Source organism: Maniola hyperantus, chromosome 2, assembly GCF_902806685.2.
Source record: "Maniola hyperantus chromosome 2, iAphHyp1.2, whole genome shotgun sequence".
In the NCBI taxonomy this organism is placed as follows: Eukaryota; Metazoa; Arthropoda; class Insecta; order Lepidoptera; family Nymphalidae; genus Maniola; species Maniola hyperantus.
In genome coordinates this window covers 8,317,643-8,340,877 of record NC_048537.1, presented here as the reverse complement: position 1 = coordinate 8,340,877, position 23,235 = coordinate 8,317,643, and the positions used below count along the sequence as shown (strand labels likewise).

General features: G+C 39.3%; 1 protein-coding gene and 1 long non-coding RNA gene across 3 annotated transcripts in view; one reads left to right on the top strand and one right to left on the bottom strand.

Moving 5' to 3' along the window:
• The window catches only part of LOC138403483 (uncharacterized), a 15,670-nt gene extending 3,330 nt beyond the window's left edge, over positions 1–12,340 (bottom strand). The window contains exons 1-3 of one of the 2 annotated variants that reach the window (XR_011237741.1): positions 8,005–12,340; positions 5,505–5,688; positions 5,237–5,367 (exon numbers count right to left, since the gene is read on the bottom strand). This is a non-coding gene — a long non-coding RNA (uncharacterized lncRNA). The remainder of the gene's footprint in view (positions 1–5,236; positions 5,368–5,504; positions 5,689–8,004) is intronic. The other variant, XR_011237742.1, reaches the window with a different exon arrangement.
• Patj (patj crumbs cell polarity complex component) lies at positions 2,082–23,235 on the top strand. The gene is made up of 16 exons (XM_069504099.1): positions 2,082–2,375; positions 3,112–3,268; positions 3,837–4,009; positions 4,495–4,624; positions 4,921–5,033; positions 5,520–5,656; positions 6,458–6,606; positions 7,183–7,260; positions 7,521–7,722; positions 17,754–17,912; positions 18,220–18,338; positions 18,630–18,815; positions 19,167–19,315; positions 19,607–19,742; positions 21,001–21,296; positions 21,554–23,235. Exons 1-16 carry the CDS (start codon positions 2,286–2,288, stop codon positions 21,707–21,709), a joined length of 2,430 nt encoding a protein of 809 aa, XP_069360200.1. The 5' UTR covers positions 2,082–2,285; the 3' UTR covers positions 21,710–23,235.

Here is a 23,235-nt window from a genome sequence, read left to right as displayed (position 1 = left end):
AGCCCCCGCGCTAACCCGGTGCGGGATAGCATGGGTGACGTGCGGGTGTGCGGGGCGTCCCCCCGCCTCATGCCCCGATTGCTATACATATCGACCTGTCGCGTAGGTACTGTACCTACTTAGTAGTGTAAAATAAGGTGTAGGTGTACCTATGTGATGTGGACAGATCCAAATGAGAAATAATCTATTTCTTGAGTAAATATTTGAGCTGTTTTTAATGTAGTACTTCTTCATCATCATCATCATCAGCCGATAGACGTCCACTGCTGGGCATAGGTCTCTTGTAGGTTTCTTTGTACTTCCACACGCCACGGTCTTGCGCCGCCTGAATCCAGTGGCTCCCTGCGACTCGTCTGATGTCGTCCGTCAACCTAGTGGGGAGTCTTCCAACGCTGCGTCTTCCGGTGCGAGGTCGCCATTCCAACACCTTGGGACCCCAACGTCTATCGGTTTTACGAACTTAAAATACATAAGTCGAATGCATTATAACTATAAAATAGCAAATTATCTAATCCGATCGAAGTCACACACACAATTTACAAGCGTGTGTTCTTATACGCGTAGGTATCGTATGGAAAAAATCCGGTCAAGTGCGAGCTAAACTCGTCCACTATGAGGGTTCCGCTATCTACTCTATGACTACGACCGTCTGACTGACTGGTGCAGTTAACTGCGACCGCGCCTCCGACTGGCTGACTGACTGACTGCAACTGTCTGACTGAATAACTGTGAACTTTTGACTGTCCGAATGCTGTCTGACCATTATTCTAGGTGTCTGACCGACACGACTGCCTGGAACTGTCTGACTGAATGACTGCGAATGTTCGACCGACCGACTTTGTCTGACCGACCCCTTGCGACTACCTGACCGACTCACTGCGACTGTCTGACCAACTGACTGCGATTGTCTGACTGACTGACTGTGACCACAGTGTGACTATCTGACCGATTGACTGCGACTGTCTGACCGACTGACTGCGACTATTATTGCCTGTATTTATAACTAGCATTTGCCCGTTCCCACCTACCTAATTTATAGCCTGTTATTTCTTGAGTAGCTTAATTCTAATGATAAAACTTTAAAAGTAATATTTAAAACGGTTCTATAGTTTCAGAGATTATCGATTACCTACAAACAAACTTTTTTAAATTTATTGTTTAAGCAAGTGCTTGACCACAATCACATCTGAATAGAATAGAATGTTTTTTTATTCATGTAAACTTTTTACAAGTACTTATGAATAGTCAGGTAGTTTTAATTTACCACTGGAATGCCTGCTGGAAAGTGATGATAGCCTAAGATGGGACGCGTTTAAAAACCATTCCATGGCCTATAAAAACCGTTTAGTTATAGGCCATGGACTTGCAACTTATCATGTTTACCTGCTCAAATACTAGGTATATTTATTTACCTTGTGCTAAATGTATATCTATCTATAAAATATATATCTATAAGTAACAAAAACTGTGAATTTAATTTTTTTTTCGTAGCAACACTGCATATAAGGGGACAGCGTGACACTTCATAGGATGGCGGTGTTAGTTCTGATTTTCACCACGCGCCAAAAAAGCGTTGTCGCACTGTAGGTACCAGACCCATCTTAACAAAAATAGTGTAGTCCTCATGGTTCCGGTTAAGACTAAAATCGTTAATAAAATAATATTTCGAGCTTAACGAGTACATACGAAATGTGTAAATACGAGGTTAAAAAGTAGCACTAATCACATATTATTTAAAAGACTTAAAGAATAATTAGTTAGTAACAAAAAATACAAAAATAACTCACCTAAGGAATTTTTCAATAGTAACTATGTAATACTCATAAATTAAGAATCAGCCCATAGTTATTTCAATTAAACTGGAATTATTTTCAATACATTATGTTGTCGCATTAGTCATTACACATCTCACAAGAAAACCTGTAAATATTTTATCGGTAGGTAAGTATCGATTTCACCACATCACTATTGAAGAGCCGTAAAAACAGGCAACACACGAAACGTCATGTTGGTCACAGAGTACATTGATATTAGGCATTACTTTACTCTATGTATTATATTCAATGTACTCTGTGGTATTAGGCATTTGTCTGTGATTTAGGTCTTGTTGACTTTTTATGACTTAAGACTTTAATAATATTATTAAAATTATTTTAATTACGTTCAAATTACGTTTCTTGGACTTCCTCCATATCAGCACTGCCCTGTGTAATAAAAATTACTAACTCTGCCTACTTCTGGTGCAGTCGCAAAAACTTGTGATTTTGAAGTTTTAGATCCTAAAAATGCACCTGGGAGTGAATTTGTCTAATGCTTTACAACAATTAGAAAGTGTTAAAGCTGCTGTAGATCAGAGTGACGATCCTAAGTTAAAGGTAAACAGTTCCGAAGTTATTCAACATTATGTTGCTCTATATCTATAAAAAAATATAGGTCGTACGTTACCTACGTCTTGTTATTTTTAGAAACTTAAAAATCAATTTAATCACCATTTTTATCTCACATCTCAAAGTCAAATTATAGCAAAACTAAAAAAAATATTGGCGGCGATCACAATAGATCAGAGAGTCGACAATACTCAAAACTGGGATTCAAGTACTTGCACAGCCTCAGAAAAAGAAAGATAAAGAAGATAGCTTCTTACGATGCCTTACTACAATACCTTAAAACATGGCCTGGCCTGTCTTTGCATGGGCACTGGCAAACTTTTTCTTCTGCACTATTCCAAGTTTCTTTTCCGCACTTATGCTGAGATCTATAGAGCATACTTCAACTTTACTGTGTACTCAGCCTAAGATAGTTAAGATAGATTGAGCTGAGACATAACTTTGTCTCGTTTTAAAGTCTGAAGTCTAAAGTCAAAGAACACTATAGATCTCAGCTTTTAGACATAATTATCAATTTTATGGAAGACCGCTGGCTGGACCGCTCACCACCAGATTACTCCAGCCAGCCTATCGAACTTCAGAATCCAAGCAGGCTACCCAGGTCAGTGAGGACTAGGGGGTGTTGCTGGGGAGCCAATGTACCCACTGAGCAAATACACAGCTGCATCTAAGTAGTATCTGTTCCAGTGTCTCATCACACTGACTCATGACTTTTATTTTACAGGCAGTTACAAATGATGACCTAAACCTTCTTATAAATCTTTTGGAAAGCCCTATTCTAAAGAGCATTGCTACTTTACATGACTCTGTTGGAATGCTTGCCACTCAAGTGGCACATCATCCATCAATATTACCAGGAGACTTCGACATCACACCAGCTGGTAAATATAGTTATACTAGTTGATGCTTGTGACTTTGTCCATGTAAATTTTGAGTTTTTTAAATACCCTGTGGGATTTCTTTGTTTTGCCCAGGATGCAAAAGTATTTGTTTCCAGGTGCAAGCTGTCTCTGAACCAAATCGATGCCTTAGACCTCTTCAGAATGATTCAAGTTTTTTGAATACTCGAGACAAAAGCTGAATCAAGCTGAATAAGTGTAATTTGTCCCTAAATCACTTGGCAGTAGGACTTTGCCAATAACTTATAGGGTGGTAACTAGCCCTAAAGCCACAGTAGACACCTTGCAGACAACTTACTACAACTTGTAGACATCACAAAATTTGCTCTTCTGTACTAAATGATTGATTTACAGGTTTTCAAGGATTATGTATATATTGGAGCCTCTTTAACTTGAACCCTGTTAACTCAAAATCTGCTCTGACAAAGAAATCAACTATTCAATTCTGCTGAAGTACAAAAACTCTATAACTCAAATTATTTAGACGTTATAACCCGAAGTTAATATGATTTCCCTGTGATGTGTGATTTTAAGTTTTAACAAACTTCAGGTGATTTAGCACTACAAGCTAGAAATCTTTATGGTGCTCATGAGGGAGAGGAAGAACAGCGTGTGCCCCAAGTGTCTCCCCCACAAAGTCTGGAATTTGGGTCTGGCTCAGACAATGAACGCATTCTAGGTCTGGACTCTGCCTCAGTTGACTCTAACATGTCCCCTAAACAGGTAATTACATCTTACAAGCAGTGTTGTACATTTGGTTATAAGATGCTTTGTATAAGATATTTTTTTTTGCAAGATAGGCTTGATTTTGACGGGAATCATGCTTAATAAAAAGCAAATAATATGTTGTATAGGTTGGAGCACATTTATCAAAGTCAAAGTCAAATGATTTATTCAAAATAGGTAATAAATTACTCTTATTGATGGTCTGGTATGGTGTTAGATTTGTAAGATAATATAGGGGATAATTATTATGCAAACTTAAAACTAAAGCTACGAGGGTTCCAAACGCGCCCAGGTCTGAGAAGAGCCCACAACAAACTCAGTCGCAGCTTATCTGAAAGATGTCTATTCACTCTTACTTTGAAGATAGTTGTGCGTTTTCAAACTCCGCTATTGTTAGTTAATTTCGTTTAGTTTAGAGATTACAAGAGAATCTGCCCTAATATACTTTTTTATTTTATTTATCAGTATATTGAAATTTTTAGACAAGGGGTTTGCTTGAAATCTCGCGAAACGATGACTCATTGGTATCAGCATCAACTAATATTGTGGCTGGGGATTGGGCTCAAGTTGAAATTATTAACTTGGTTAATGATGGAACTGGGCTTGGCTTTGGTAAGTCGGTTTTCTCTTTTTTTTATCTAGATGATGATCGCGGCTTCGCCCGCGCGGAGATATGTTTTAAAAATCCTGTGAGATCTGTAGAGTTTCTATTATAGGCTATAGCAAAGCGAATTGAAAAATACAAAATATGTCAGTACATTTAACGCGAGATATGTACACAGAAAAAACAATAATATAAAAAATTTACCTTGAAATAAATTTTGTATTATGTTTGATAATACAAATGACCTCAGATGTCAAACGGAACTCATGATAAATGTAATAAATTATATTTATTCTAATAATAGGAATAATTGGCGCCAGAACCAGTGGTGTAATAGTCAAGACCATATTGGCTGGTGGTGTGGCAGATCGGGATGGCAGATTGAAGTCTGGTGACCACATTCTACAAATTGGAGATGTATGACTTGATCATATTTGATATTAATATTAAAATAATTGACACAAATACGTATATTGAGCTTTTAACCCGAAATCAACTAACTGTAAGGCCCGGCGTCCACTGGTGGCACGGGACGGCACGGGATTTTTCAAGTAAAAATAATAATAAATCAACTGCATGCATTTAAGTTGAAATTTCAATGATAAACTGGTCGTACGTACAAAAACAAAGCCGCGGAAAGCATGCCGTGTCGGCAGCCTTCGGAATGCCTCGGTATCCCCCGGGACGCCTTGGTGTTCTTCGGGATGCCGAGACAAGACAGCGCCTGCGACCCGCACATGCAGCCGTATACCTAAAGATACCGCGGCGTAGTTATCATATGTGCGTCAGTTTGCGCTTACATGTATTGGAGGTTCCTCTGCCGTGTCGTGCCGACAGTGGGTGCCGGCCGCCGGTTCTAAGAGTCAGGTTTTAGCTAGTGAACTCTACCTTGTCCTCTGTTAGGTAAGCTTGATGGAGATGGGGTCGGAGCAGGTGGCGGGCGTGCTGCGTGCGTCGGGCTCGCGCGTGCGGCTCGTGGTTGCGCGCGCCGTGGACCCCGCTGCCGTGCACACGTCCAACGCGCCCGTCGTGCCCGCCAGGTGAGACTAATGGAGATGAGATGATAGAAGATCTGAGACAAGACGAGGGGAAAGAGCATTTTTATGTCTATCATCTGAATTAATCATCATATGAACGAATTCATTGCGCGAAAGCAAATGTAAGATGAACGTACCTATACTAAGGTCTTTACGAACGTGCGAACTGGGTTATAAATCATTCTTATTAGACCTCTCGCTCGCACTTACACTTACACTTCTCGCTCCCTTATGGAACTGGAACCTTATGCTCTGGTGTTGTGTGTAGCAGTAAAAAAAGGATTTGTCGAAAGTCAATAACAGATTATAAAAAGCGCCCATACTTTTTGCCTGCGTCTACTACCTGCGTCCGAACGGTATCCCTTTTGTCGATAACGACTTCTGCGGCATTCTCGAATTTCTCACAACCCAATGATTTATGACCCCGTTCGCACGTTCGTAATGGCCTTAGTATACCAACACAAACATTAATTTATTAAGTAAAACTTCTCTAGGCACAACTTAAGAGATTGCTCGAACTCAATTTTTTTTAGACAGTTAAAATAGTTGCCAAACCGAGCAGTTTTTTTAAGACTGCCATCTTTTATCAAAGTGGTACAAAATATCTATATAGATTAAAACCTTTCATGTTCAAACATGACTATGATAAAAATCTTTTGCAGACTATTTTACACACATTTTTTTAATAATAATTAATTTGTACAGATTTTGGATTGATTTAATTCAATTCTTTCAACTGTATGAATTCAACTAAATTAAGAACTTTAGTCCAGACATAATTGGTATAATTATTTCATTTTCTAGATTGCTGTCGAGTCCTGAGGCGTTGGACCGCTATCTGGTGGATGCGGGATTCGAGCAAGTGTTTCACACTCAGCCTACGTCTTTAACATTGAACTCCACTGTATCCCGATTTGTCTTCGATGCTTCTATAACTCCACCACCAGAATCCGGTATTTACTATTATTTTTTAGGGTTCCGTACCTCAAAAGAAAAATAAAAACCCCTATATTGATCACTTTGTTGTCTGTCTGTCTGTCATGTCTGTCAAGAAAACCTATATAAAACTTTCGGTTGACCTAGAATCATGAAATTTGGCAGGTAGGTAAATCTTATAGCATAAGTAAAGGAAAAAATCCGAAAACTGTGAATTGGTAACATCACATATAAAAATATTAAATATATATTTATATATTTAATAATATATAAATATATATAATAATATATTATATAAATATATAATAATATATAAATATATAATTTATAATATATTTTTTTGTAATAAAAAAAAAATTAATTTATTAAATCACATGTAGATGGCGATATCAGTCATTAACTTTCAGTGTTCTACATAAAAGTGTTGGGTATATCTTATACGATGGTAGGAACACTTTGTATGCGAATTTTAGTCCTTATTTTAAAAGTGAACCGTACTTTTGACATGACAGTTGACACATAGAGTTAAAATGGCTAATGAGTTCTCATTTTGTACGGAGTACAGACTATACATATCTACCATTTCTTTAAAGATGCAGAATCACCTGAGGTCGATAGATTCACTGTTCAACTGAAGAAAGATGAAAATGGCTTGGGCATTACGATTGCAGGTACATGACCAATTAATGGTACAGTGCGACAAGGCTATCTTGGCGCCTGGTGAAAATCGAAACTAACGTTGCCGTCAAGTAGCCCCTTTGTTCTTGTTTGAATATTCTAAGCCTTTGTTCTCCAACAGCGCCCCCCTGTCAATGTCATTGAAGTGCCAAGAGAGCCTTGTCGCACTGTAATAATGAATGATGAAACTTTTTGTAATCGGCCAACAGAGCAACGATGACGACTTGTGATTTTGGCTCGTTGTATTTTCAAGGTTATGTGTGTGAGAAGGAGGAGTTGTCGGGAATATTCGTGAAGTCGGTGACGACGGGCAGCGCGGCGGCGCTCAGCGGCAAGGTGCGCGTCAACGACCGCATCGTGGCCGTGGACGGCGTGTCTCTCGCGGGGAAGTCCAACCAGAGGGCGGTCGACGCGCTCAAGCAGAGCGGCAACATTGTCACTTTGGAGCTGGAAAGGTAAGACGCTCTCAAACCAGCGGGATGATGCCATGGTCCAAAACATAAAACTGCGGCCTGACCAATCGACTACAAACCAAACATCTCGATTAAAAAACTTATTTTGATTAGAAATGTAAATATAGTGTGTTTGCGAATTGCGATAATTAAGGCGATATTATATTGCGAAGTTTCGAGTGTTTGTGAGATACAAATATGGCGGAGAGCCGATCGAGCGGAGTGCAATGCGATGCGGGAATAGTGCGTGGGAAATTGGGTAAAGGCTTATGCATAGGTACTCACAGGACGTAAGGCTTCGAGTCCACAACACTGAAGTGATCACTGCACGTCACCTTCCACTTTATTTGCGTAGAACACAGATTTTCTTCACAGCTTGCGTGGCCTAGGTTTAGTCGCGGGCATGCATGCCGTTTGTTTCGGGATGGGTCAGTAAACGCCCGGCGCGTATGAGTTCAGAATGCAACTAACTGCGTGTGCGATTCTTTTTTGTAGATGCGAAGTGAAAGGAAGTAATTAGGAATGTAATGCGATAGGAAATGTGTATTTATAAGGAGCGTGAGGGAGAAGGTAGTAGGTGTTGGTTTGGCGCGTACATAGCCCCCGCCCTTGGACGGCTGTTCCAAGAAAACACTCTTAAACAAAGAGTACAAAAAAATAGCTCAAAATATCCATCATTCGGATAGCGATTAACTAGCGTGAATTTACTTATCTAAGAGAACATATAAAAGAAATTATAACTAACAAATATAATCTGAGTAACTTAGAGAAACTAATTATTAAATTCAACAGGAAGTGGGCATAGGCGAACTACAGGTCGTTCGAGTGTACCATTTTTTGTTCTAACTAAAGCAACTCGTATACGGCCATCAGGGCCTGGAAAGATTTTCTCGATTTTGCCTAACGGCCAGTGCAGCGGTGCGCAATTCTGATTAATTAAGACTATTGTACCGACCTTCACTGGTCGAGACTCAGTATTCCATTTTGCTCGAACCTGTAGTGTTTGTAAATATTCTTCTCGCCATCGTTTCCAATATGATTGGACTAATTTATCTAACAGCGAGAAGCGCGAGAGTAAGCGAGGATTTTCCTTAGTAACGTCTGCAGCTGGCAGAGCTTGCAGAGGCGTTGTATTTAAAAAATGAGCTGGCGTGATTGGTAAGGGCTCCGTTGGATCCTCACTTAGCATCCCGAGTGGTCGAGAATTAAGCAAAGCTTCAATCTGACACAATACTGTAAGTAATTCTTCATACGTCAATATTTGTGAACCTATGACTCTAAATAGATGCGTTTTAAAGGATTTAACTGTTGCTTCCCACCCCCCACCAAAGTGGGGTCCATTTGGAGGGATCATCGTCCACGAAATGCGATTATTTGCGAGTTCATTTTTAAAGGCGTTATCATAAGTTGTATTTAAGAATTCATAAACCTCGTTTAAATAGGACTTAGCACAGACAAAGTTACTGCCATGGTCCGTCCAAATCCGCTGAATTGGGCCCTTTCTGCTAAGGAATCTCTTCAGGGCATTCAGAAATGATTCCGTAGTTAAATCAGGTGCGACCTCAACATGGACAGCTCGCGTAGTCAAACAAATAAAAACACAAACATAAGCTTTACGACTTTTTATGCCGCGTCCTTTAGTGAGTGTTATGTAAAAGGGACCACAATAGTCCACCCCAGTATGCGCGAATGGCTTGGAAATGTCCAACCTACACGAAGGCAGGTCCGCCATAACCGGTGCCTGATAAGGTATCGGCCGAGTTTTGAAACAAGGAACGCAGGCGTGTATGCGAGCGCGAACGATCCTCCGCGCGGAAAGGATCCAATATTTTTTGCGTAATAAACATAGAGTAAGTTGAGGTCCAGTGTGACAGCTGATGCGATGAACGTGTTCGATTATTAAATTGACAATATGATCCTTGCTAGGAAGCAGAATAGGATGTTTATGATCAAACGAAATATCCCTGCAGGCGGATAAACGTCCACCAACGCGGATGATTCCGTCTACTAATATGGGGCGTAGCTTTCTTATAGCGCGTGGTAAAGCCGTACCTTTGTTTAAGGCTTCTATATATTCAGAAAAATGAGCCCTTTGAAGCGACCGAATGATAAACAATTCGGCGACATTTAAATCTTCCGCAGTTATTAAGCCGCGAGTAGTTAAGCGTTTAGAAAAGCGTAAAATATACACAAAAATGCGTAGCAACTTCGACCAATTGGACGAGCGTTCCGCGGTAGCCAACATAAGAGGCCTTTCTGGTAAGACATTATTTAATACGACCGTTTTAGACTCTGGTAAATCATTTAAATTTGGAGTGAATTGTTTAACGGGCCAGTCCTTACAGCTTTCATGCATCCAAGTAGGACCGCTAAACCATAACGGATGAGAAGCGAGTTGAGCGGGAGTTAAACCACGAGACAAACAGTCGCTTGGGTTTTCTTTACCAGAAACGTGAAAGAAGTTTTCCGGGGCTAAATTATCTTGAATTTTTGATACCCGATTAGCAACAAATGTTTTTAATTTATGCGGGCTGGAATTTATCCAATTGAGAGCGACTGTTGAGTCTGAAAATGCGTATGTGCGAGCAATAGTCACGCGAGAACAATAATTTGTCAACACAGCGCGTACCAACTTAGAGAGCAAATAAGCTGCACATAGTTCCAAGCGAGCGAGCGATACTGTTTTAACTGGCGCAACCTTTGACTTGGCACAAAGTAGACTAACAATAATTCCATTCGATGTACATGTGTGAACGTATAAGACTGCACCATAAGCCTTTTCACTAGCGTCTGAGAAAGCAATTAAATTTATCTCACAGTTTTGCGTTATACCGACATGACGAGGTATCGAGATTTGAGATAAAATAGGCAACTCGCTTTGAAACTTCAGCCAAGCTTGTGCGATATGCGCGGGAGGCTCATCGTCCCAGTCAATTTTCAAAAGCCAAAGTTCTTTAATTAGTAATTTTGCGAATAATATGACCGGTGCTACAAATCCAAGAACATCAAATAGTTGCGCAATGACCGATAGCATGTTGCGTTTAGTGCATTTCATTTCTTTAGGAGCAAAGTCAAAGGTAAACAAATCTTTGTGAGGCTCCCACTTAACTCCTAAAACCTTCTGACTTGATTCGGGTTCAAAGCTAATAGCGAGTGATGGATGCAAAAGTTCTTTGGGGTAATGTTCAAGAAATTTAGAGGAATTGCTCGACCATTTTAGCAAATCGAAGCAACCTGCGGAGAACATTGCTGATAATTGATCAGCCAAGTTGATTGCGTCTTCCACCGTGTGCGTTGAATATATGACGTCATCCATGTAAAATTGACCTGCCTTTATTACGGCTGCAGCTAAAGGGTAGTTTTCACCTTCATCTTCAGCTAGCTGTTTTAAAGTGCGAAGCGCAAGAAAAGGACTTGAAGCGAGGCCAAAGCATACGCGTTTAAATTCAAATAATTGCAAAGGATCGTTTTTGCAAAAGCGATAAAAAATGCGTTGAAATTTCCAAAATTCTGAATGAACCTTTAATTGCAAGTACATCTGTTTGATGTCTGCACAAATAGCAATTTTAAATAAGCGAAAATTTAGAAGTAACATAAATAAATCCGACTGTAAATTAGGACCTTTATGTAATAGCTAGTTTAAGCTGGTGCCATTTTCAATGGATGACGCATCCAGAACAAGTCTGACCTTTGTAGAGACCTTATCGTCGCGTTGAACCCCATGGTGCGGAATGACGTATTGTACGTTAGAGCAATCTTGCGTTACAGGGCTTAAGTAGTCTTTCTCCAAATATTCGTCAATAATGTTATTATAAGCGTCGCGTAAAGAAGGTGATTTTTCTAATTTGCGTTCTAAATAATTAAAGCGTTTTTCTGCGTTTAGCGAAGCGTTGCCCAATAAATTAGGATCGGACTTGAACGGCAAAGCTACAATATATCGCCCTTGCGAATCGCGTTCTGTCGTATTTTCATAAATAGCTTTGCATTCTTGTTCCTCCATACTAAGGAAGTTGCTCTTGGGGGAAGGTACCTCTTCCAATTCAAAGAAATTGCGTAAAGAATTATCTAAGCGTTCATTGGTGATAGCACATAGTGTTTGCGTTTGCGAAGGAGTAGCGGATTGCGTTAGCGGGGCTTGACCCATAATAATATATCCAAGCGTGGTTTGTAATGCATGAGGCATACCAGGCGGCGCCGCCACGCGGCCTGATAGCAGAATTTGCGTAAACATTTGCGCGCCTAAAATCATATCAACCTTACTTGGAAGGTGATAAGTATTGTCCGCGAGTGGTACGCTCTCTAAGTAGGTGAGCAGCGACCTTTCGACTGGCGATGTAGGTAAGTGATCTGTGATTTTGTCGACAATCAACGGCGTAAGCGAATATGTTTTATCATTAAATCGTGAAAATATTGTAATACTACTTATACCCTTAATTCTACTGGACCTGCATCCAAACCCGTTTACAATCGCGGGATAAGACATGGTCTTAGCAGTTAAATTTAAGCGTTTAACACAATCACTTGTGATATAATTATGTTGCGATGCGTTGTCTATAAGACATTTGAGTGTATACGCTGTCCCACTGGAGTCTAACGCGCGGACGCAGGCGGTTGCGAGCAAAACAGTTGTGCGCATGTGCATACTATTATGACTAAGCGAGCAAAGCGAGACTGCTGGTTGACTTTGTGAATTTGTGTCAGAAGTGTCTGCAGGTGTGCGATCACCTTTATGCCCAGAAGTCTCGGTTTGATTATCATCTCTATGGAGTAGCGTGTGATGTTTTGCTGCACAGGTATAGCAAGACTTATCCGATTGGCAGAGCCGATTTTGATGAAAAAAGGATAAGCAAGAAGTGCATCCTCGATTAGACTTCACTACATTATATCGTTCTTGCGGCGTCAATTTTAAGAACTTAGGGCAGCGGTAGTATTGTTTGTGCGTATCGGTGTTACAAAGCGGACAGACCTGAGCCTTACTATCCACCGAAATAACAAATGATTTTGATGTACTTGAAGAGGGTATATTTTTTGGCGAAGGTACTTTGCGTTGGCGAATATTTCTATGTTCAAATGACGCGTGATGAGAATTTTCAGGAATTCTATCGTTAATTTTAGCTTGTTCTTTAATAAATTTAATAAAATTATCAAATGTGGGTACCTTCTCAGAGCGCATATAATTTTCATATAAGCGAGCAGTCTCCTTATCTACCTTTTTTAAAGCTAAATATAAATAAATAAAGTCAGCTTTATTTTCTATGTTCAATTTTTCAAACGCTGCGATTGATGTTCCACAAACGTCTAAAAATGAGTTTAAATTTTGCGATGATTGTAACGGTTTAAAGTTAAGAACTTGATCTAAGTAGTTATAACCTAAAGCGCGAACATCCTGGTATTTATCTACCAATGTTGAGTAAATAAGCTCATAATTATCTCCAGAGGGTTCAATCCCTGCTATGGAGGTTAAGGCGGCATCTGAAAGCTGGCCTAATAAATAATGTAATTTTTCAGAAATACTGAGTTCGTTATTTTTATGAATCGTAGTATTAAAGCATTCATAAAAGATAGTCCATTGTTTTATATCGCCATTAAACTTATGTAACGTTATAGGTGGCAATTTTACTTTAGGTTTACATGACGTCACAGCTTGACAACAATCTGGAGTCTTTAAAGTCGATGTTGAGGGCGAACACTCATTCAACTTAAATTGAACGGACGAAAACAGCTCTTCGAATGCAATTAACGATTGAAAATTCGCGACATAATCTGGATTATTTTGTATACGAGCAATATTTAACTCCTTAACAAGGTTTATGTATTCTGTGCGTAAGTTATGTATATTAGCGGCTTTTGACAGAAAAAATCTAATTTCATCTTCACTTTTCGTATTTTGAGACGCGTTAAAAATAGATTGCATATTTGCGAAATAAGCTCCAACTTGAGCCTCCAATACCAACACTTCCGTACTGACCTTTGGGGTAGGACATTCTCCTTTCGGCATTTTGAACTACCGAAATGGGCAATCTCCTTTTTCGCGAAATAAAATAGGTATTTAATACGTAAAGTGAAACGAACTTAGTGGACACACTACCGTGTGTCTTGATTATAAAATTATACAAAGTGAAACGAACTTGGCGCGGACACACTACCGTGTGTCTTTATTATAACATTATACAGGTAGGTAGATAAAAGAATTACGTACCTGGCTTGCGAGACAAAGGTATGTACTTACTTATTTAATTAATATGATACGTAGCCAGAAATTTAATTATTACCTAACTAATTCTATAAGCAAGTAGGTAAAACTAGTAGGTAGGTATATATCGAATTACGTTCCTAGTTAGTTAATTTAAAATATTCAATTCCTATAATATGACGCGGAAGGAATAAACTTATAAATTGTAAACTTTTAACGTGTAGGTAGGTAACGACAATCTGGCGTAAGTATGGAATATTCCGATACGATGTACTTATTACCTAACTCATGCGATTTAATGAATTTGTAAGCGAGTTAATTTAGATATACACTGCACTTTATCTAATATTGCACTGTAACTAAACTGTACTGTAAGAAAATCTTTCCTGTATTTTAAATACGATATATTTATCGTTTTATTGCGTTGCGTAATTAACTATAGTAAGTAGGTACACTCAAAACTCCACTGTAGTTTGCGTAAAGCGAAATAAATCGACACCTCCTACGTATAGTATCGTAACCAACAAATTGGCGAAAATGACTTTTACCGATTTTCAAATACTTTATTACATATATTATCGTTTGGCCTAATAAATTTTTTTTTATTTACAATAGAACCTTAGATAATAAGACTGTACATTATCGTATGTTTATCTTGATCGAAGTAAAATGTAGTATGGTGTAGTTCCCATACAATACGCGGGGGTGGGGTCATCGTTGAGCCGCGCGACCGGATCGTAACTGTTAGAACCGATTAATTACGCGGGAGAGGATTCTATGAGGATAGAAGGTGAATTATGTGTTTCTCTAATATTAATAATATCTTAATATGAAAAAAAATATATATAAATATAAAATTGTATAATACCCATAGTGAAATATCTTAAGTATGACTTACCATATTTTACTTCGATTTCAGTTACTTTTCAAATATCGTAAGTATATACTTAAGATACTCTACGATGGAATCAATATATACACGGTTCCCGTATTTGTACTTACAATACTTTACGTCGGAATTTCTTCGTGATTTTCTATCCTATGTTGTATTTAAGATATTTTACTACGCTATGAAAAATAACTTACAATAGTATTCTTTTCAAAAAATCTCAATTATAAGATATTTTGTACTTTTTTTCACAGAATCACCACTCCCCTCTGACGCAAATATTGTGGGAATAAACCAAATGATGGATTGCTTATCTGGTTTTGAGAAAATACATCAAAGACATAGTGTTTCACTTACGTAACAAAGTAGGGAACAGTGATGTTAAGCAAAAAGTTTTAATTAATTCGTTGTACATGTATATTTTATCATATATTTTTCATAGTAGGATGAGTATTTAAAAATAAAATTTCAAAATTATAAAATAGTTTGTCCCTTCCTTTAGAACTAGATGAAGATTTTTCAGCAGCTATTCAAAATATTACACAATATCCATCACCAGACTGGACAATAAATTGTCTAGATTTTAATTGCGATAACTACTTTTGTCCCTGGTTTGTTCACCACTATACGCTGTTGATTCAACCTAAGCTAATTTGGTTTACACTCCGCAAGCAAACTCGCCATTGTCTTCGTCCTCATACAAACTTCTAGGAAAAAGAAGAACAACCTGAGAAATGGAATTATCAGACGTTGACATGTTACTAAATGGAAAGACAACAAAAGGAAAGTGCTAAGAAACTTCGGCAAGCAGTATGAGTTAATGAGAGTAGTGATGGTTACTGTAAGGTGTGGTAAATCTTTGAGTCCTACGTATCATATTATGAAGAAGAAAGAATACTGATTTTCAATGGGTTTTGGGGTCATGGCAAATTTGGTTATGAAACAAATAAAACGCAAGGTTTTTGCTGATACTGAATATAAGCGTTATTTTACTTAAATTTATAGACTGGTAACATTGAAACTCAAGGAAATCATTTAACTGTATGTCAAAAGATGTTTTTAAACACATTTTCAGTGAATGAATAATTTGTGTACACGTACGTACGCTGGGCTAAGCAAAAAGGAAAGCTTTACATAGTTGAGGAATTAAAATACACCGATTTTTTTAATTAGGAAGCATTGTCAAAGGGAAATTAGGTTGAAAACACTCATGGGGATAAAATGCAATGGAATAAAATAAGAGACGTCTTTGTCAAACCTGAAGATTCTTTTAAGTTGTTTTATAAAAATGATTTAGCTGCTGATGATCATATTTTATCTATGAAGGAGTCTGCCAGGAAACAATGTGTATCCACTGTTCTGTGTGACCATAGACGGCTGATTACAAAGGCAAAAAAGATGACTTAATGTGCAAGGCTCAAATCATCCCCAGTGCTCATCATGATTTTTTCCCAAAGTATACCAGAATAAAATTGGCAATTAATTTGGATTTGGCTTAATTTTTTAGATATTTTTTTTTGATTGTTTTACTAGTTTTGTAAATTTAAAGACTGATCAGTTAAGTTTATTATACTTACGACCAATAAGTAAAGAAAGTTTATTATATTTTTAGTTTCTGAAAGAGATTTTTGTGTCGCGGATTTAAATTATTATATATTTTATTTCAAAATTGTCTCCGTAATTATAGGGATTTAATAATGTTTTAGAATATAACACTACTAGTAATATCACAACCATAATAATAATGAAAAAAGCATTGATTAGTTTTTAAGTTTTCGAGAGTAGTTGATGTTCATTTGGACTGTTGTAATTATGAAATACATTATATTTTAGTTTAAGGAAAGAAATTATTCCTCAATATATTACCTGCGTTACGTTATAATGACTTTAATCTATAGTATACTGTCGTAAAACACATTATTATTTACTTAGTATTAATGTAAATTATCGTATGTGTAGCAAAAATTATTTAATCCTACATTATGTTCGACGTAAAGTATAGTAAGTATTATATACAATGAAATACGATTGATATTTTCCAAAGTAAAATATCGTATGTGAATTTTAAGGAAATCTGGCAAAAAAATCAAGTAACCTTTTCAAAGGTAATGTTCCACTCATAAAAATGTAGCTGTATGCGAAATTTGGTTGCTATACGACAGTATTTGACCTCATGAGCATCATTAATCTGCTTGCAAAACTTTAAACAGCTCTACTGTAAAGTTGATAAAATGCAGTTACGATATTATACGTAGGAGGTGTCGAAATAGGTATACTAGAATAATGAATGATAGAATCGAAGGACCTTGCGTTTTTTATATTATGATGAAATATGCGTTAATGGATTAAATGCGTAAATAGCGTGAATATTATTATAAAAAGGTACTGGGATCATCCAAGGTTCGAAGTGACCAAAAATTTGTTTGCGAATTGCGATAATTAAGGCGATATTATATTGCGAAGTTTCGAGTGTTTGTGAGATACAAATATGGCGGAGAGCCGATCGAGCGGAGTGCAATGCGATGCGGGAATAGTGCGTGGGAAATTGGGTAAAGGCTTATGCATAGGTACTCACAGGACGTAAGGCTTCGAGTCCACAACACTGAAGTGATCACTGCACGTCACCTTCCACTTTATTTGCGTAGAACACAGATTTTCTTCACAGCTTGCGTGGCGTAGGTTTAGTCGCGGGCATGCATGCCGTTTGTTTCGGGATGGGTCAGTAAACGCCCGGCGCGTATGAGTTCAGAATGCAACTAACTGCGTGTGCGATTCTTTTTTGTAGATGCGAAGTGAAAGGAAGTAATTAGGAATGTAATGCGATAGGAAATGTGTATTTATAAGGAGCGTGAGGGAGAAGGTAGTAGGTGTTGGTTTGGCGCGTACATAGTGTTTTGTTCGTCATTTATCTCAGAGTCCGTGAATGTAACTTAATATAACCTTGTTTGTCAGGTATCTCCGAGGCCCCAAGTTCGAGCAGCTGCAGCAGGCGATCGCGGCGGGCGAGAGCGCGGCGGCGGCGGCCACGGCTCACAACCCGTTCCTGCACATGCACCGCCCCGAGCCCGCACAGCCCGACCACGATATACAGATGACGCATCTCCAGAGCCCGTGAGTGCGACATGTAACCCTATTGCTTGTCAGGTATCTCCGAGGCCCCAAGTTCTGAAGAGAAAGGTAACCTCAATTGCTCACCCGGTCATGCTTAGACTTCGGCATTTTTCATAACAAAAATAGCAGATTTTTGTCAAACAACATTAGAACACAGCTGATCTTCCGTGAAGCCAGAAAATAATGTTTTGATGGAGACAATTTTACTTCTGCTGACTGGGTTAAAAAGAGTAACGTTGCAGTATTCGCAAGTAAATAACGGAAAAATTTATTGCACAGGTTGGAAACAAATGTAGAGGAGAGCGAGGCGTCCCCCCCCGCGCAGCCCTGTGCTGCCCCCCGCGCCGCGCGCCGCGCCGCAGTTCGAGATGCCGCGCACGCAGGAACAAAAGGACGCCATCAAGAGGAAGTGGCAAGCTATTCTTGGTAAGTCCGTTTCATCTGGATATTTCTAAGACATTTTAATAAATAGCGACTTTTGACACGACGCAATAAAGTGTAATTCAGCTCGCACAGCGGTTAACATATAAACGCCCGCCTCTTTCCCTCCTTCTTTTCTCTTTCCTCTCCCTCCCCCCTTTTCTCTCTCCCTTTCCCTCCCACTTTTATCACCCTCTCCCTCTGGGGAAATTGAGATCATCCATAGCGTAGTTGGCTTGGTGGTCTCCGATTGGTGGCCTGGGCATCGATGATGGCTGATCATGTAATGTATTGCAGGAGACGAAGTGGAGATCGTGGTGGGCGTGGTGGTGAGGGGCGGCGGCGGGCTGGGCATCTCGCTGGAGGGCACGGTGGACGTGGAGGGCGGGCGTGAGGTGCGGCCGCACCACTACGTGCGCTCCGTGCTGCCCGAGGGGCCCGTGGGCCGCGCCGCCGTGCACCGCCCCGGTGATGAGCTCCTGGGTAACTATACTACTGAGACATTTCAGAGCAAAATACTGGTGAACTCCGTGTCAGGACACGCTCACAAGGTAGGGTTCCGATTTTAGTAACTAGCTTGACAACAAAATTTAACTAGAATCTTTGACGGTTATTTTTCGTAAGTGGGTAGTTTTTTCCAAAAACTGTTGTCTGAGAAAGAGAGTTGTCTGATTTTAAAATACCTGTTGAATAAGGTATCACTCGAGGTGTTAATCCAAATTTTTTTTCGACACTCGTTTCCTACCCTTCGTACCCTGATTTTCTTTTAATTTTTACTATGCCTAAGTTAGCGGTAACAGGACTGTGCTACATAATATTGCTCTTGGCACGCAGAGGTGAACGGGCATCGCCTATTAGGCATGAACCACCTGGAGGTGGTGTCCATTCTGAAGGAGTTGTCGAGCGAAGTGTGCATGGTGTGCGCGCGGCCTCGCCCCGCGCCGCCGCTCGAACTGGCGCCGCCCGCTGCCACCCTGGTAAAGGTATGTGAGCTATCGGACTCCCCTGATATATTTTTTAGGTTTCCGTAGCTTAAAAGGAAAAAAAGAACCTTATAAGATAAATATCACTTGTTGTCATGACTATCAAGAAACCTACAGGGTACTTCCCCTTGTCCTAGTGTGGCACCCGATACTCAAGTCCACAGCGGTGCGGTGCCGCAACTCATCGGAAACACATCGTGTGGCCTCAGTTTAAGGGTTCCTTTTTTCTTGGAGATACGAAATCCTAAAATTCGCTCTAGATCAAAGTTACCCGTTGCGTTTACGTTATAGGCCAAATCCGATGGAAGTCTGGCGGGTGCGGGCGCGGAGGAGGGCGGTGCGTTGGGCGCGGGCGGCAAGGTGCGCTCGCGGAGCCTCGAGCCGCTCACCGGCCTCGCTATGTGGTCCTCAGAGCCGCAGATAATTGGTGAGAGATAGCGCTGTTGCTAACAGGCCTAGCACGTTATAGGCGAATTCCCATAGAAGTATGGCGGGTGCGGGTGCGGAGGAGGGCGGTGCGTTGGGCGCAGCCGGCAAAGTGCGCTCGCGGAGCCATGAGCCGGTCACCGGCCTCGCCATGTGGACCTCCAAGAGAAGGGAGGAGCTGTAGCTTATCTTGACTTTATTATGTATAAATCATTTTTATATACAATTTCTGTTATTGTCGAATGACGTAAGTATATTTTAATGTGAATAGTATAAAATTATTATTTCTTAGTAAATAATATACCTAATGTTCAAAGAACGCTGTTGATTGTCTCTTTATATTATGTTAATCAGATACTAATTACGTCTGTTCTGCGAGCTATGACGTCGGTGTTTGTGATAACTAATACCTATTCATTATTATTATCGCTTATTATGACTACAGCAGAATGATAGTATCATGTATGTAGTCATGCCTCTTTAAACTGTTTTACGTAGGATTCGAAAATACACAACAAAGTGATTTATATTACTTCAACATGCCCTCATTGTCTCATGCTGCCTGCTCCACTCAGGGTTTTACTTAACCGATTTGATTAACCTTAGGCTAGTATACAAGTCTATAATACTCTATATGCTGTATGGTTTTTGGTTACACAAATACAGAAATCATAGAGGATTTTCGCTGTACCATTTTGCTTTCAATTTGATTCTATTATTTCTATTCGGTGAAGGTTGTACAAAATCTGAGGAAAAGTATAGGACATGATTTAGACCTGTCAATTTAGTCAGGTAGTTAGTTATTGGTACTGATTCTGAGCAACCTAAATTTTAGGGTATTCGCATCCTCTTCTTACTATTGTAATATTAAAAGGACAGCCACAGTTTTCCAGTTTTAAATTTAATAGACCTGTCAAACCTCGTGACTTAAGCTGCCAGTCGCGAGCCTATAGCGTGCACTACAATTTATAGTCTTTAAATCTAAAATTCATATTCCGTCTCTTTTTAGCAATATTAAACAGAAAAGAATAGATTATATTTTTATTCAAGTATAAACTTTTCAAGTGCTTTTGAATCGTCAAAATATAATTTATCACTGGTTCGGAATGCCGTTCCAAAAAAAAATCAAATACTCTAAATTTAGTTTAGAGAAATTAGCACCAATTTGCTACTAAACACAAAACTTCGTAGTTTATATCAGCATAAATGCCTAGAAATGCACAAATCAATAGCTAATAGACTTCCTTTGCATGTTTCAGAATTAGTAAAGGGTGAGCGTGGACTCGGTTTCTCGATCCTAGACTACCAGGACCCGTTGCGTCCGTCTCACACCCTGGTGGTGATCAGATCGCTGGTCCCTGGCGGCGTGGCGCAACAGGACGGCCGGCTCATACCGGGCGACAGGCTGCTGTTTGTCAATGATCAGGTAAACTACCAGGACCCGTTGCGTCCGTCTCACACCCTGGTGGTGATCAGATCGCTGGTCCCTGGCGGCGTGGCGCAACAGGACGGCCGGCTCATACCGGGCGACAGGCTGCTGTTTGTCAATGATCAGGTAAACTACCAGGACCCGTTGCGTCCGTCTCATACCCTGGTGGTGATCAGATCGGTGGTCCCTGGTGGCGTAAAACTTTTAAAAGCGAACAGAGGGTGGAGTGGAAACCAAGCTTTATTTATGAGCTGTATTGTTAAGGGCTTTTATGTAAAGGATCCTTAGTCCTTAGGGCCCTTTCACAATATTTGCGATGCGACGAAGTATAATGTGGAAAGACCATAAAAGCGGCTATATTTGGAAGTGTTTGTTGTTGGTAGAACTTGGAGAACGCGAGCCTAGAGCAGGCGGTGGCAGCGCTGAAGGGTGCGCCGCGCGGCGTGGTGCGCATCGGCGTGGCCAAGCCGCTGCCGCTGGCCGACGCGCCGCCGCCGCTGCCCGCCTCCGCGCCGCCCGCCTACTCCACGCAAGACTAACGAGGACCGATGTATGTACCGCTTAAACTATAAGGAATATGAGGAATATTATAAATGTACTTGTAAAAAGTTGCTGCGCCATGATTCTAACGAGATGTTATATCGATGGATCCGATCCTAGACGAGCTATACCTAGACCATAAACGTTTAGGCGGAATATTTTTGGACGTGATTTTGACGATTACCGCCGTAATACCCGTGCCTACGGTTCATATTATTTAAGGAAAGCGCTAAGACATACTCTATCATGTATAGCTATACTCTATTAACAGAGAGAAGTAAGTTTAGGGCTGTCCCTGTTACGTAATCCCATACAAATGACAAGGACATTTTAAGTTACTAACCAATCACAAACGAAACTATGTTTTCAAATTCGAATGATTTTTAAAAACATAGTTTCTCTAATTGAGTAGTACAGAAAACAGAGAGAGACAAAGGGCATGGTAAAGACTATGTTCTCTCCGTGGATAGAGTAAAATTGATAGCATTTGAGCGTCGAAACACAGTAACATCCATTTTATTAATGTTGGATAGATTCTAACGTTACTTTGTGGAAGATATACAAGGAACTACAAGCTTAACCGCGAAATCAGACAAGCATGCGATATGCACCCCCCCAATACTAAAAAAATAGGAAAAGCAAGCGATACACAATACCACACAAACTGCAAAAATTGTGCATAGTGTAGATCTCCTGAGAATGTTACGGTGTCGGAGTGAAACGTACGCTAAGTATGTTCTAAAAGATTTGTGTGGTGGTGTGTGTTGATTGCTTTTCCTCCTTCTTTAGTAGTGGGAGGGCGGGCTTTGCATGTTGTTCTATATAGATTGGTCTGTTTTAACAGACTAGCGAATTAAGCTTGTAGGTCCTTGTACAATAACATCAGTGGAAAATGGACCTAAATGTCCTTGATTTTAAGTGAAAAATCTGTTAAAAAAGGATTAATGGATAGTCAGTGTTTTTAAATATAGTCCCAAGAATCGAGGATTGTTGCTGACGTAGGGAGGGTATATTTATTTAAGATTCTAATAATATTTTTTATAGATTGAATTTCTGACAACTATTAGATTAAATAAGAATTTATTGTCGCTAATATCAAGGTTTAATTTTTTATGAGACTTATTAATGCAGATTGTACTTAATAGATGTAATAATTTTTGATTATCGAATTATCGTACGGGATAACAATATTATCCCATACCATAAATCAATAAAGATATGTTTAGAATTTATTGAATTGTTATCATATTATTATTATTATTGTTATCAGCATTCCATAATAATTATTATAATCACATTGAAATATTTTAAAATATCTTTTGTGTAAATAGAATTGGGAATTAATAGATTTAGTATAGTTTGTAAGTTAATAATTATGGTTATGTTTAAACATTTTCTCAGTATTTCGTGTCTTTTGTTAATTTTACGTTCGTTTATATAAAATGTCCACATGACGATACTATTGACTAAATTATAAATTAGTAACTCAAACATAGTTATAAGATAGACAGATAAATTATATTAT